Source organism: Rhinolophus sinicus, chromosome 8 (assembly GCF_057876585.1).
Source record: "Rhinolophus sinicus isolate RSI-liver-muscle chromosome 8, RSI-T2T, whole genome shotgun sequence".
In the NCBI taxonomy this organism is placed as follows: Eukaryota; Metazoa; Chordata; class Mammalia; order Chiroptera; family Rhinolophidae; genus Rhinolophus; species Rhinolophus sinicus.
In genome coordinates, this window is record NC_142508.1 from 17,076,740 (window position 1) to 17,093,009 (window position 16,270).

Here is a 16,270-nt window from a genome sequence, read left to right on the forward strand (position 1 = left end):
AAATGGATTAAATGCTCCACTCAAAAGACATAGGAGGGCTGAATGGATAAGAAAACAAAACAGTTACCTATGCTGCCTACAAGAGAATCACTTTAGACTGGAAAATGCACAGAGATAGAAAGTAAAGGGATGGAAAAATATATATCATGAAAATGGGGGGAAAAAAGCTGGGGTAGCATACTTATACTAGATAAAATAGACTTGGAAACCACTTCAGGGTATTTATATGAAGAAACCCAAGCGCTACTTCAAGGGGACATGTGCATTGCAGCATTGTTTACAATGGCCAAGATGTGGAGGTAGCCTGGGTGTCTGTTGATGGAAGAATGGATAAGGAAGAGGCGGTATATATATACAATGGAATATTGCTCAGCCATTTGTGGCGACATGGATGGACCTGGAGGGTACTGTGCTGAATGGAGTGTCAGACAGAGAAAGATGCGATGCGATTTCGCTTATGTGTGGAATCTAAATAACAAAACAAACAAACGCATACATACAGAGAACAATTTGATGGTTGCCAGATATGAGGGGGGTTGGGAATGGGTGAAAAGGGGGAAGGGATTAAGAAACACAAATTGGTTGTTACAAAGTAATCATAGGGATGTAGGGTACAGTACAAAGAATATAGTCAATAATATTGTAATAACTATGTATGGTGTCAGATGGGTACTAGATTTATCGGGGTGATAGATGGAAGGGAGGTTGGGAGACAGGGTGAAAAAGGTGAAGGGATTAAGAAGTACAAATTGGTAGTTATAAAATAGTCATTGGGGATGTAAAGTAAAGCATAGGGAATATAGTCAATAATATGGTAATAACTATGTATAGTGGCAGGTGAGTACTAGGCTAGTCAGGGGGTTCACTTCTTAAATTATACACATGTGTAACCACTATGCTGTATGCCTGAAATTAATATAAAATAATATTGATGTAACTGTAATTGAAAAATTAAAAAGAGGGAAAAGTGAAGGGCAATAAGAGGTTAAAACAAATAAGCCACGGGGATGTAATATACAGCACGGGGAATATAGTCAATGATATTGGGATAGTGTGGTATTGTGTCAGATTGTTGCTGGACTTACCATGCTGATCACGTTTTTAGGTATGTAAATATTGAACTACTACGGTATACACCTGAAACTGATATAATGTTGTATGTTAGCTATATTTTTTAATAAAAATCTTTTGAAAGCTTTTTTGGTGGCAAGTGACAGAAACACAATTTGAATTAGGGAAAAAATACTCTAGGAAGGTTTTGAACAACCCAATGAAGAATAGGTATTGGAGGAATACCATTAGCCTCGGCCTCACTGCCTTTGCAACTTCCCCCTAAAGTGCACCTCACCCTGGGGTTTGGAGAAGCAGGGGTCAGGGGATGAGAGAAGAGAAATGAGGATTCTGTGAAGGTACAATCTATGCTTAGTGTAACCTGAAGTTCACCACAAGTCACAAGCACCATCTCATAGCAGATTTGAGGTTTTATGGAAGTTCCCTTGGCAGCACCATATGAAACTGGAGAGGACCTTGTTCATTGAGGTATGATATTCATATTCAACCTTTGGGTAAGCTCACCACAAGTGATTAAAAAAAACCACGAATGCTCTCTTTCCTTCTTTCCCTCAGAATATCATCTTCTTGCTTAAAGAAAATGTGTTTCATTTTCTTGAGGGTGTGGGGGCTCTTTTTGTTGCCAGTGGAGTTGAGCACATCAAACTTTGCATCAGAGTTCAGTGTTCCTAGTGTGCCATTGTACCTAAGGATTAAGAGTTATAGAGCTTTGGGTATTTCAAATATTTTATTTCAAATTTATTATTCTAACAATATTTGACCTCCCTGGAGCATTTGATGCTGCTTCCAGATGAGTAACGTGTTCAAGATAAATAAATGTATTCACTATACCATTTGCTCTACTTTTCTGATCTGTCCACAGCACATTCTTCTGATTCTCCACCTTCCCCTCTGGCTACTTCGTCCTAGTCTCTACTTCCTCTGCCAGTCCTTTAAATAGTGTTTACCTGTAGAGACCTGCCTTGTTCCCTTTTCTGCCTGGATCTTCTCAACCATCTCCTTGCCTTCACCTACCATCTTTATATACACTGATGACTCTCAAATCTGTATCTTCAATCCTGTCCCTGGCTTCATTCTCACACGTTATTCTGTCTGCTGACCTTGGTTGTCTCATCAGTGCCTCAATACTCAACATGGCTAAGATTAAACCGATCGTCTTTGCCCCTGCACCCCTCCCCACTACCATAAAAGCTGTTTCTTCTTCATTTCTCTCCTCTCCTCATACCCTACAGCACAATTACTACATTAAAAACCTTCCTAAATTAACCTGGGATACCTCTATGTCTATCTGCCAGCAGTTGACTCTCAGCCACCTGTACTCCTCACTGGGATTATTAGAACAGTTTCATAATTCTGTGCTTGCCACCTGGCCCCCTGCTCAAGCCATTTTGTGTTGCAGCTAGAATGATTTTTCTAAGACTAAAGAGCTAAGAGAAAAGTCACTTAAGATACTTACTATGCACCCACTATGTATTAGACAGTGACTTGAGGGCACAAAGATAAGTGAGACACTTTTTTTGTTGCTGTTGTTATTTTGCTTTTTTGTAACTGTTGGCCAAATGTCTATGTGGTATTTTAAAAATTCCTACTCATAGAACTTTTTAAAATGATGGTTTCATTGAAATGTAATTCACATACATGAAGTTGTATTCTTGTTTTCTTCCAAGTGTCTTTAGTATAGTCACAAAGTTGTGACTATCTAATCTAATTCTAGAACATTTCATCTCTCCTCTCTTTTCTGGCAACCATTAATTTACTGTCTCTAGAGATTTGCCTTTTCTGGACATTTCATATAAATGGAATCATACGGCATGCAGCCTTTTTTGTCTGGCTGCTTTCACTTAGCATGCTTTCAAGGTTTATCCACATTGTAGCATGTTATCAGTACTTCACTCCTTTAATACTTAATATTCCATTGTATATATACCACATTTTGTTTATCCATTCATCAGTTGATGGACTTGGGGTTGTTTCCACTTTTTGGCTATTATGAATAATGCTGCTATAAACATTCACATACAAATGGACTTGTTTTCATTTCTCGTGGTATTTACCTAGGAATGAAACTGCTGGGTCATTTGGTAATTCTATGTTTAAACTTTGGAGGAGTAATTGTCAGACTCTTTTCTAGAGTGACTGCACAAATTTGCAATTCTACTAGCAGTGTGTGAGGATTCCAGTTTTTCCATATCCTTGCCAACATTTATTGTCTCTCTTGTTTTAGCCATTATAGTGAGTGTGAAATGGTATCTCATTATGGTTTTGGTTTGCATTTCCCTGATGACTAATGATGTTGGCATCTTTTCATGTGCATTTTTGTATGTTCTTTGGAGAAATATCTTCCCAAATTCTTTGCCCATTAAAAAAATTGTTGAATTATGAGAGTTCTTTATGTACTCTGGATACTAATCCCTTATCAGACATATGACTTGCAAATATTTTCTCTCAGTTTGTGGGTTGTCATTTTGCTTTCTTACAAGTCCTTAGAAACCCAAAAGTTTTTAGTTTTGATGAAGTTCAATTTATCTATTGGTGCACTTTTTGTGCCATATCTAAGAAAACCATTGCTTAATTCAAGGTCATCAAGACACGTTCCTGTTTTCTTCCAAGAATTTCTTACATTTAGGTTCAAGGATTTTTATTTTATTTGTTTGTTTATTTGTTTGTTTATTTATTTAGTATATGGTACAAGGTAGGTCCAACATCATTCTTTTGCTTGTGGATATTCATAGAACTTTTTAACTGTGCTGAATTGCTTGTCTTTCTTTGCAATTAGATTGTAAATTCCACAAGGGCAGAGACCAAGGTGGTCTTACTAAATCTTTTTTTAATGAATGGATGAAGCCAAAGTATGAAGTTTCGTTTCTTTTCTGAAATTGTATCAACTCTACAGTAACACTATTTTCATCGTGGTGTTGGCAGTGAAAATCCCTTGAGAACCACAATTTAGAAACAAACTAAATCACAGGATAATAGGGATTGTAACTATTTCACAGGCTTTGGAGTGAAACTGATTTGGATTCAAATGCTGACTTTCATTTAAGAACTGTATTACATCACCTACTTCTTATTCTGTAAAATAGGGATTTAGTTGGTATATTTCTTAAAAGGATTGAGATCTTGTAACTACAGTGCTTTACACATTGTAAGCATTCAATAAATAGCATTTCTTACTTGCATAAATGTTGGGAAATCCATTAACATACCTTTTGTTGTAGTACAGATTTCAGGATTTCTATTTTCTTTTGTGAATTGAGAATTGTTAGACCACTGATTTTTGATTCAGAAAGGCATACACAAAATTACAATTCAATGTGGGAATGACCCTAAAGATGCATGCAAATACTCTGGAATTCAGTGTCCTGAGCAACAAACAGAAACACCCTTCTGAGTGTAAGAACTTAGTGGAAATAGGAGCTGAACAGGGACTCTACGCATTTTGGATTTATTTCAGTGTGGCACGTATTTCAGGTCTGTACAACAGTTATTTGATTATGTGTCTGTCTTCTCCACTAGAGTCAGCATAGAATCCTGTCATAGGTCATCTTTGGATCTCCAGTACAGTGGGCACTCCACGGATGGTTGGTTGAATTGACGCGTTTTGGCCACGGGGGTCAGAAAGGATTCTCTGAAGAGGCATGGAGAAGTTGGAAGGCGGAGGGAAGACCTCGGATCCATCGCCAAGGAAAGGAGAGCAGCTCAGGTATGGGACACACGTCGGTCCTAAAGCTCCAGTCGGACGCTAGGAACCGAGAGAATCACATGCGATCACTTCTTTCCGGCTCCTGGCCCTGCAGGGCCACTTCCGGGAGAGGGCGGGGAGAGAAGAGGAGGCGTGCCGGGGAGGAGGCCTTTTGCATTGCACCAGGCGGAAGTGTGCCAAAGGTATCGGTGTGGCCGTTTCCGGTCCGGGTTTCGCGGTTTTGATATACTGCTTGGTTTGTAGTGCCGGGACAGACTTCTGAGGACAAGTCAGCGGGTGAAGAGGTGGTCATCGGAGCCTCTAATCAGAAGTCTAGAGTCCAGTGGGAGGATCTGAAAAAAGGCCAGGAACCTGAATACTCTCTAATCTCTGTTTCCGAGGGGGCAACTTCCACGGGGAACCCCTCTGCCCTGGTAACGGCCAAAGAGGAGATGGCGCCAGTCCGGGAGCGCTTGTGGCCGACACAGTGAGGAAGCGCGAAGACGGAGCAACCCGAGAAGCCTCGGGAGAAGAGCCAGAGCCGTCGCTGCCGCCGCCACCGCCACCACCATGGAAGGGGCAAAGCCGACATTACAGCTCGTGTACCAGGCAGTACAGGCGCTTTACCACGACCCAGATCCCAGCGGAAAGGAGCGCGCCTCATTTTGGCTTGGGGAACTGCAGCGTTCGGTGAGGGGCCCAGAGAGGCCGTTCAGCTCTAAAGGGCCAGGGCGGGGTGGGAACTAGGCTCGAACCTGAGCTGGAGCCCGAGCCCAAGCCCGGCGGTTGGCCTCGTGAGGTCCTCCTTGGGGAGGAGCTATTGCCGCGGGGTGGGGCTGCGAAGCTGCATCTACGCGGCTTTTTGGAAACTAGTCGCTGCTGGTCGGTCGCGAACTGGCCCTTTCCCCACCCCGTAGAATCTGATTTGCAGGTCTTGTACTTTGTAGTGGCATCGTTTTTGTCCTCTTTAAGTTTTACCCTTGCTGCTTGCTTCTCAGGCCCCGCTTTTTTGTTTTGTCTTCCTTCAAGCAAATCCAACCCCAGTCTTTCTCCATCTTCTGCTTAGGGACGTTTTATCCACCTCCCATGGGTGTCCAAGTGTTGACGTTCAGGAATTCCTTCCCAGTCGTAGCCTTAACCTCACTGTTCCCTGCTGATTTTTCACTCCAGTTTGAGTTCATTATTCTCGCAACTTCTCAGGTTTCTAGATTCTTATACACGTGAATTTCCCGTGTTTTGGAGTGCAACGTAATGTAAAGGAAACAGAAATTTTGATGTCAGAAAAATCTTTGCAGTTCTCATTTTGCTGTGTATTTTTGTTCTTTAACCTGGTCTTTTCTGTTCTTCATAAGATGTGGGTATCACAGCTGCCTTGATTATTCCATGTAACTGAGCATCCAGTGAGGAGTTTAATTGCAACCTATTATATCTGTTGTATTTCTGCATTCTTTGATTCGCGTATCTTATGCTTCCTTCTCTAGTTTTCATACTCACTTTGTGCTTTGTGTGTGTGTGTGTGTGTGTGAGAGAGAGAGAGAGAGAGAGAGAGAGAACTTGATCTTGCTGACTTTACCTTTCTTATTTTTGCATTTTATATTCCCAGGCTTTTTGAAAAATTGTCCCTCCCTTTTCATTTCTTTTCAAAAACTAAATAACTGATACTTAAAGGTGCTCTGCCCTTCTAAATCAGCTCCAGCCTGCAAGTGCATAATATTTAAAATTTTGCAACTTTGACTTCGTGTTTAGTTTTTGTAATGTAAAGTAAGTGACAAGTTAGTGACGAGTCCCTGATCTTCATATAGTCTTGTAAGTTGGAGAAATGCTACACCATACCAAAAATCAGCTCTTCCCTACTAACCCTGCTTATTGTTATGTGTATTTTAAATCAGTATTTGAGTGCTTACCATGTACCAGTAACTGTGCTAGGCATTGGTATATGGAAATGAATCAGATAAAATCTGCTTGTCACATAGGATGTTTGTGATGATTAAATGAGTTAATACCTACAAAGAGCTTAGTAAAGTTCTTGGAACCTAGAGCTCAAATATGTTAGAAATTGTAGTCACTTTTCTCTTATTTCCACTACTGTCTGTTACAACCTTACATCATTATCATCACCATCACCATCGTCACTATGTACAGTCAGGGTCCCAACAGGAAACACTTTTATAGGATAATTCGAGGAGGGTTTATTTTATAAATGTACTGTTTATAAAGAAGCAGGTATAACGTGGAACCTAAAGAGGTAGTGTGGTAACCTTTAGCCATATTGTTAACATCTGTAGACCAGAAGGGATGGAGAGGGCGTGGTTACTCGAACTTAAGAAAAGTATGGAATTGGCTACCTTCGAAGGAGTGGAAGGTTTTGGTTGAAGGGACACAGCCAGCATGTGGTGACTGCCGGGAAGGAAGCTCTAGTCTCCTGGGATTCCCTATATTGGGCAAACCCAACCGGAAGCTGGGGGATATGGGAACATGCTGATAGAGTCCATATAGGTCAGCATACCGGGGGCAGAAAATGTGGTAGAGAGGGTGGAAAAGCGGACCTGGAAAATATCTTGCACAGCCACATATCATTTTTAGGCAACTTCAGCATCTGGATTGACAATTTAGATAACACTTTGGCCACTTAACTCCTTCATCTGTTTTTCTCAGCCATTTGGTCACACGGTCACATCTTGAATTTTGTCATGACTAAAAAGTCACCAGCCCCCCCAATCACTACCTCAACCACCTTGTCACACAGTCACACCCTGGATCTTATCATTATTAAAGTCACCCGGTCCCCACATCATTAACTCAGACATTCTGCTCTGATCACAACCCACTCTTCTTCCGGTTTGCTGGCTCAAGAACCTCAAGTAACCTCAGATAATAGTTTTTATTTTTTGAAGTCTTACGTAATTTTAATTTTTATCAAAATTAAAAAGTTTTAATTTTTAAACTTAAATTTAGAAATAAACTTTAAATATTTTTTTTAAAAAATTATAAAATGGAAATTTTACAAGAAAAAGGCCTAGGATAAAAAAGCGCAGTTATGTATAGACCTCCTATGAAAGATGAGAATTCAGGCTCCTTCCACTTCCTCTCATCCCTTATCTCTAACATAATTATATCACATTTTTGGTTAAATCAGTACACATTGTGAACTGTGTAGCATGTATTCCTGGTAATATTTCCTTTTTTGTGTAACTTTTTTCTGATGGTAAACATTACCTTTTTTTCACATTTGCTTCATTTTCTATATATCTGTAGTAATTCATCCCAAACTTTCTGTCAGTTAAGTGTGAATATCCTTTTAGTATAATCAAACTGGCAACCTCTTTCCTTTTTTGGCGGAATGAAACCTTTTCTGAGAGCCCTGCACCCCCTTGCTCAAATTTGGCCTGGTTGTTCTCCAGGTTTGTTGCAGAATTATCATCATGGGATCTCCATTTAACACTATTGTAGGGAATTCCCTTCACCTCTTTCTTGGATTGGATGTACTAATCCTCGATCCCATGGTCTTCTCTTGGATCACTCCCTCATTTGCTGGGCAGTTGAGAAGGATTTTCACCCTCTTCTGTCTTACTGTCTTTCTGTGGGTCTTCTGGACTGCTTATACTCTGACAGAAGTCCTTTAGTCTTCTGCCAGCGTGTTATACACTAGGCAGCCGGATGGGGAATGAGCCAGGGATGGACCTCACCACTAAGTACGTAGGCTTTAATTTCATCTCCCATTTTCAGTATGATAGTCCTGTCCTTTGGTGAGTCTGTTGTCCAAGAGTCCGCAGCTTCTCTACTTCAGTCTTCCCGAAGTAAACCTTGAGTCTTCTGTAATGGTAGGAGGATAGTAGCCTGGCCACTCAGAAACAGGGAGAAAATCTAGGAGTCTAACTGCTTATACAGATGTTGTACCCACTCATTCCTTTGTTTTCTGTTCCACCTGCGCATCTGCCTTCAGATATACCTGGTACTTCTAATTTCTGAGCCTAACTGGAATTTTGCAAATGTATCAGTTTGCCCCTTGGTGGCATTCTCATTCCATCCTCCCTCCCTACCCCTTAGGCTTATTTCAACTTAAACTTGCTAAAACAGTTAAGACTCATCCACTAGCTTTCTAGTTTCCACAGTTGTGTTAATATCAGTCCTGTTTCCATTCTCTTTGTTCTTGTGGGTTCCCCCCACCTCCCTAACCCAGCCTTTTTCTTTTTTAATCTCTTTACTCTGATTTTAGTGTGTTTTTGGAAGGGACCTGAGGGCAAACAAATGTCATGTTCAAACAGTTCAGTCATGTTAAACAGAAGTCCCTGCATTCATCTTGAATTTCATCAAAACCTTTTTCCGTGGACTGGCCCCTATTTTTTCTTTGTTAGTTCTTGTCTTTACTTCTGTTATCCACTTTGGATTCCAGGGTCTATCATTCTAGTTGCTTTCTTAAATATACATCAACCCTTCACCTCTGATTTGGTCAAACTTCAGCATGGGTATATCCAGCTGCTTCTCCCTTCTATCTGATTTAGGTGCTCTGCATCTCCTTTTATGAATTCTCAGGGGCCTTGATCTTTTCATTATCCTGTGTCGCACTCGCATCTTCAGACTCCCTCTTTATTGGGTCCTTCCCACCTGCATTCAGATAGCTGTAGTAGCTCCCATCGTAAGCAAATGGTTTTGGGGGATAAGGGGGTGGGACTATCACCTTTGTCCAATTTTGTGATTTCTTTGATTCTTTCTTACCTCTGCGCTTTTATTATTACTCTTTCCCAGTGCTTTCTTCAAATGAAGAAACTAACCCATCTTTTCAAAGCCCAGCCTAAATTCCACCTTCTCCTTGAAGTCTTAACTGATTCTTTTCCACTGGAAGTAATTTCTGCCCCCACTGAACACCTAGAGGACTTTATTTAATTCCATTTATTTATTTACTTATTTATTTATTTTTACTTTCTTGGAAATTCACCTCTTCTAGTAGTCTGGAGGATCCTTTTATTGCTTTACATGATCTGATTCCCATAGTTAAAGGAATAAACCATGGTTATTAAGAAAGAAACGCTCAAGATCCCTGACACACATGTTCTTAAAAATGGTTGTCAAATGACTAGCGGCTTGTAGGCACCTCCAAAGGACAGTTGGATAACTCCAGTGTGTCTTTACGAATTTCGTTTATTTTTGATGCGACTCTCTACCATATCCATGAGTAATTGAAAATAAACAACATTATTTAGCCTCCTGTGTTGGTGTTTTCAGTCTTTCCATTCTTTTTTTAAAACAACCTTTATGAAATAAGTTTATATTGCTGTCATTTATGCTTTGAAAGACTTGGATACAGGAAGAAACTTTTTGACTCAGTAGGCTTTTTCAAAGTAGTCACTAAGTGACACTTTAACCAAAAGTCTGTTTTAAGTGTAATAACAAGCATAGTGTTTTAATTTTTCAATTTTAAATTGGTAAGGGAGTGAATTTGCCTGGTTTGTTTCAAAACTACTTTGAAGAATACACGTTTTGAAAAACTGTTGTCCTTTCTTCCCTTCATCCCTCATTTACTAATCTTAAGAGTTATTCAGTATAGTTCTAATAACCTGGTGAAGATAAATTTGATACAAATGTGTAAGTTGGATATGGGGTTAGCCCATGGTATGAGTTAGCATCATTTCCCTTTTGTTAATATTTGTATAAAACAGCCATTTTCTGAAGAATCTGTATTCATTAATCTTTTTTTCCATCAGAATTCTTGCAAACAACCTATAGCCATGGTTTTGTTTTATGTGATAGGCAGATATCACTGATATCTTCAAAGTATTTTAAAAGACATTATTTTGCGACGGATCTTAAAGGAAACCTGTCTACTGCACCGAGTTGTTTCCTTTGTCTACTCTCCAGTAACCCAGATTAGTAGACAAATGTAGAAAGCAATGGAAGGAAAGACCATCTTTTTATAGGGCTAATGAATTTTGGATGGTACTCATTTGTTCTAAGTTTGTAATTTATATCATAAGGAGGAGATTACTTTTGCAGAGACAATCTAGTTCCATCTGGAAACTGAGAAGGAATGATGAAAAGCATAAAAAGCATGAATCAAATGAAATCAAATCTTTCTTTGATGGACTAAGTTGGCATTGTCATGTTTGGTTTATCACACATCCTTGGGAATTTGCTTTTAAGTTTTAGGAAGGTCATGGAGTATCAGCTTTAAACTGCTTTCCTAGTCATTTCCCTCTGTAATTTCTTGATTCTTTAGCTTACTTCTAAAATGTAAGGTCTTTGGTTTTTCTCTGTCTATTGCAGTCATTGATTTGTTTGAAAATCTAGGCATTTTTTTATGCTTATGCTCTCAGTCTCCAGTCAAGTGACCCTTAGAACATAACATGTTTTTGAAAGGAAAGCCTTCTAGAAAATAGAAAATGTTCCCAAACAACTTCTATGGATCAGTTAGTTCAGTGAACATTGGACTACAGTTGATCCTTGAACAATGCGGGAGTTGGGGGTGCTGACTCCTCGCGTAGTTGGAAATCCACATATATAACTTTTGACTCTCCAGAAACTACTCTTGATAGCCTACTGTTGACCGGATGCCTTACTGATAACAAAGTTGATTAACGCATATTTTTTATATTATATGTATTATATGCTGTATTTTTACAATAAAGTTAGCTTTATTAGAGAAAAAATATTAAGAAAATCATGAAGAGAAAGTACATCTACAGTATTTGCTGAAAAAAAAATCCGTATATAAGTGGACCCGTGCAGTTCAAACCCATGTTCAAGTGTCAGCTGTATTGTATGCTTTGCATTGCTGGAAATTATAAGTAAATGATGAAAACCAAAGACCTTTTTCCCAAAGAATTTACCAGTCTGGCTGTGTCATCTAATGTGGTAGCCGTTAGCCAGATGGCTATTGTGGCTATCTAAATTTAAATTAATTAAAATTAAATAATAGATAAAATCAGGTCTTGGACGGTACAAATATAGACATTTTATGTCTTTGGTGTATTGGAGCCTATCTATGAATGAGAATTTGTTGTTGTGTATCTGTGGGCATGGTAGTGTGTTACCTGGTGGCATTCATCCACATTTGGGTTAGTTTATTTCTTGTCTTCCCAGTCTTAGAGGAGAGTTGATGGTTTGATTCAGGATATAAAACCATCAGGGCACTGCTACATTTTCTAATTGTAACAGTTTTCTTCCAAAGCCCCCCAGACATTTCTTCAGCATTCTTTCCTGTTAATTTCACTGATGTTTATGAGGGAAATGGAAAATACATTTTATAGATTTTTTTTATTGTGGTAAATATTCTTAGCAATATTCATCATTTTAACCATTTTTAGGTGTACAGTTCAGTGGCATTAAGTACATGTTGTGCAACCATCACCATGACCCATCTCTAGAACTTTTTCATCTCCCCAAACGAAAACTGTGTACCTCTTTTTTCTTTTTCTTTTTTTTTTTTATTAGTTTCAGGTGCACAAGACAAAGCAAAACTTAGACGTTTATTGTGTACCTCTTTAACAGTAACTCTCTATTCTCTCCTTTCTCCCGCCCCAGCAACCACCATTCTACTTTTTGTCTATGAATTTGACTACTTCAGGTACCTTATATAAGTAGAGTCAGCTAAACAATATTTGTCATTTTATATCTGGCTTATCTCACTTAGTATAATGTTTTCAAGGTTCATGCTGCAGCATATGTGAGAACATTTTTTTTAATTGTGGTAAAAGTATACATCAATTCATTATTATAACCTTTTTTTTTTAAAAAAAGATTTTATTGGGGAAGGGGAGCAGGACTTTATTGGGGAACAGTGTGTACTTCCAGGACTTTTTTCCAAGTCAAGTTGTTGTCCTTTCAGTCTTAGTTGTGAAGGGTGCAGCTCAGCTCCAGGTCCAGTTGCCGTTTCTAGTTGCAGGGGGCGCAGCCCACAATCCCTTGTGGGAGTCGAACCGGCAACGTTGTGGTTGAGAGGACGTGCTCCAACCAACTGAGTCATCTGGGAGCTCAGTGGCAGCTCAGCTCAAGGTGCCGTGTTCAATCTTAGTTGCAGGGGGCGGAGTGGTAATCAAACCGGCATCCTTCGGAGTTAGGAGCACGGAGCTCCAACCGCCTGAGCCACCGGGCCGGCCCTATCTTAACCATTTTTAAGGGTACAGTCCAGTGGCTTTAAGTATATTCACGTTGTTGTGCAACCATCACCACCATCCATCTCCAGAACTTCTTTCATCTTTAAACTGAAACTCTGTACCCTTTAAACAGTTACCTCCCATTTCTCCAGCCCCTAGCCACCACCATTATGCTTTCTGTATCTCTGAATTTGACTAGATACCTCATATAAATGGAATGATACAGTATTTGTCCTTTTGTGACTGGCTTATTTCACTTAACATAATATCCTCAGGGCTCATCTGTGTGTCAGAATGTCATCCCTTTTTAAGGTTGAGTAATGATGTATGTACCACATTTTGTTGATCCATTCCTCTGTCAGTGAACACTTGTAGTGAGGAATGCGGTTATGACGAAGGGGGTTAAAATATGTGTTCAGTCCCTGCTTTCAATTCTTTTGCCCCAGAGGGGAATTGCTGGATCATAAGGTAATTCTGGGGTTTTTTTATTTTTTTTAGGAACTGCCATACTGTTTTCCAGATTTTGCAGAATTTTAAGCTCTGTTGAGCTTAAAAACAAATTTAATTCATAGAAAGTTGAGATTGCTCAGATTACCTCTCCTGTATTTTTCTAGCTCTGGTACTGAAATATTACCAGAGAGTGTTTTACTGCTGTATAGGTAAAGCTCCAGAGAGAAGGTATATTTCTCTTTTGAAGGTTCACAGTCCTGCTAAAGGGGATAATTTTGTAGTGTTTGGTGTGCAGAACCTTTTGAAAGTACTGATTTAATTTCTTTCTGGTAGAGTTTCTAAAATGAAAATATTATGAAATGTATATTTTTTCTCTTTTGATAACAAATTTTATAACAGAATTTACAGTATGGTTTTTACTTATTTTTTCTCAAGCCCATAGCACAATTCTTTTCAGTTTTTCTCCGTATTCATTGTTTCCTCGTTATATTTTCTGTCTCAATGATGAAATAATAGTAATTAAACAGATAGCCCTAAAGCAGAAGAATATACGTATTTGAAACTAGACTTGAAACTATACATTTTTGCATAAGCACTCAGAATTTTCTAACACTTCAGTGTAATTTTTGCAACACTTGAAGCTAGACATCTCCCATCTCTATAAGATTGAAAAACTTGGATCTTCAGCCCAGTGTTAACATGCTGGTAATACATGTGCTCATTCCTCTGGCATATGAGTCGTTAAGTAGGCACGAATAGAGACCAGTGATTAATTAAAGAAATACATTTTCTATCTTTTTGGCTTTCAGGAAGCCCTCACACATTTGCTACCCATTTGCTTCAAATGAAATGGTTTCAAGCTTGGCATTTTCTACTTTTAAAGCAGGGCTGCCTATATAATTGGAAAGGGCCACAGTGAAGCTATTATCAGGGAATGCATGCTTCAGTCACTCCCAATCCAGATTGATTTTAAACTTTTTATTTATTTTAAGTGTGTTTTTCCAGGACCCATCAGCTCCAAGTCAAGTAGTTCCAAGTTGATTTTATGTACCCAAATTTGTCTTTTTGTCACGGCCATTTTTGAAGTTAATATTCACATACATAGGTGACTGAGGATTTTAAATTTGGATAGAAATTCTTTGCACTTGTCATGAAAAAATTTTGGCAAGATTTCTCAGTACCATTACGTGTGGCTGATGGCTGTAGATTTGAGCCAGAATTCATTTGACCGAGGTCATTATGACATAGGGTTATTTGAAAACTCTTGTCCCAGAAACACTGGGATTGTATCAGAAACTGAGGAGACCATAGTGTGCAGTGCTGTCATTTGGTCTTGATTTCTTTTGTTGTGCTCAAGATAGAACAATGTATATGGGCACTGTAGTCTTCCAAAGTTGACTTGAAAAGTGAGTATTTATTTCTCCTGGAATTTCAATAGCTTATGATGTTTTACAGAATTATTTTTAGCCAGGAATCTCTTCCGCCTCACAAGGGAAATAATATCTCCCTTTTGATTTTTCAATTGTTATGGCGATGGCTGTGAAAATGTAACTTGTCTCCATAAATGAGCCTTTTTACCTCTAGAAAAGTAGTTTATGCGTACAAGGGTCTCAGAGCTTGCTAGCGGCTTTATGATTATGTTTTGTTTACATTCTGCTTTTGGAGGTGGTTGTTTACTCATCACTGCTGTGGTGAAGGTATTAGCTAAGTTTCATTTCACCATGGTTTCTGTATTTCAGGCCATCTTGCAAAACAAGTTGTTTTGAAAAATACCGTTTGTAGGTAGTGATGGTTATCTTTTCAGCCCCACTGCTTATATGTTTCTTAATATCCCCTCAAGCTATTTTTTCTCCCTGCTATCTAAGAAAACCATGAGAAAGTAAGTAACTTGTGACAGATCTAGCAATTTGTAAAATTCTTCTAATGGATTAGATACAAAAACTTGAGGTAGTTGACCGACTTTAAAAAAAATCACTCTCTATTTCTGGTAAACTAGATCTGTTCTTTCTTTACCTGTGTCACGAAAATGCTTTTTTTCTTGATTTGGGAAATTTTGATTTTCTAGATCTACCGCATTCTTACAGGGCATATATCTAAAGTGTGTTGTTTTACTAATAGTTGTGGTTTTTTTTTTAAGGTATTCTTTTCACGCTGTACTCTGACCTAGTTCTTCTATATATACTATATATACTATAAATATACTATAAACCTTTGTAAGTCTTTATTTAATAAATATATTAATTGAAATGTTTTAAAAAGTACAGCGACCTGACACTTTTATGTTACTTCTCAAATCTCATTGAAATATTTGTATTTCCAGAACCTCATTTTTTTATTTACCAAAGCCCTTCTGTCCTCAGTGAAGTATGTTAAGTAATTCTACTTAATATGAGGAGTTTTTGTGTAGGATTAACTAGCAGCCCTAATGCGCTGCTAATTCTTGGCAGCTCATGAATCGTTAGGGGCTCCTGTCTGGGTGTGCTTGCATTGTTTGGGGCCTGCTCAGTGATTTCCGTGGAGTCGGCAGTTTTAGAACTGTTGGTGTGGAAGCAAGTCTTGGAGCAACAGTGCAGCATTAAAGGCAAAAGGGGCAAGTATTTTGAGGATCTGCTGTGAAGTATAATGAAAGACTTAAGAGTATGTTAGTGAAAGGATTACTGGGCCATAGCCTGCCTGCTTCATAGTCATCACATAGTCATGGAAATATCTTTTGAAAAAATTGATAAAAAGGCCTGTTCTGCTACTGCTTTGTGAAATGGGAGATTGGAATTAGATGCTTAAATGGAAAATGTTCTCTTGTTGCAGCCTCTTTGAAATATGCTGTTAGTGGGAGCTGCAGCTTCCTCCTGCTGACTGAGCCCCAGGCTTCGGTTGAGATGGTCCTTTCAGAAATGTGGAGCTTAGTCCAAGCCTGGATTTCAGTGGGTAGCACCTGGCATCTGTGGCTAGAAAGTCCTATGAAGTGTAAGTGCTTTCT

At 38.9% G+C, this 16,270-nt stretch overlaps 1 protein-coding gene across 2 annotated transcripts in view; it reads left to right on the plus strand.

The window, feature by feature from the left end:
* Positions 1-4,972: 4,972 nt before the first annotated feature.
* TNPO3 (transportin 3) overlaps positions 4,973-16,270 on the plus strand; it is a 73,529-nt gene continuing 62,231 nt past the window's right edge. Inside the window, exon 1 of one of the 2 annotated variants that reach the window (XM_019751530.3) lies at positions 4,973-5,443. In XM_019751530.3, the coding sequence (XP_019607089.1) occupies positions 5,324-5,443 (120 nt within the window). In that variant the 5' untranslated portion in view covers positions 4,973-5,323. The remainder of the gene's footprint in view (positions 5,444-16,270) is intronic. The other variant, XM_088799922.1, reaches the window with a different exon arrangement.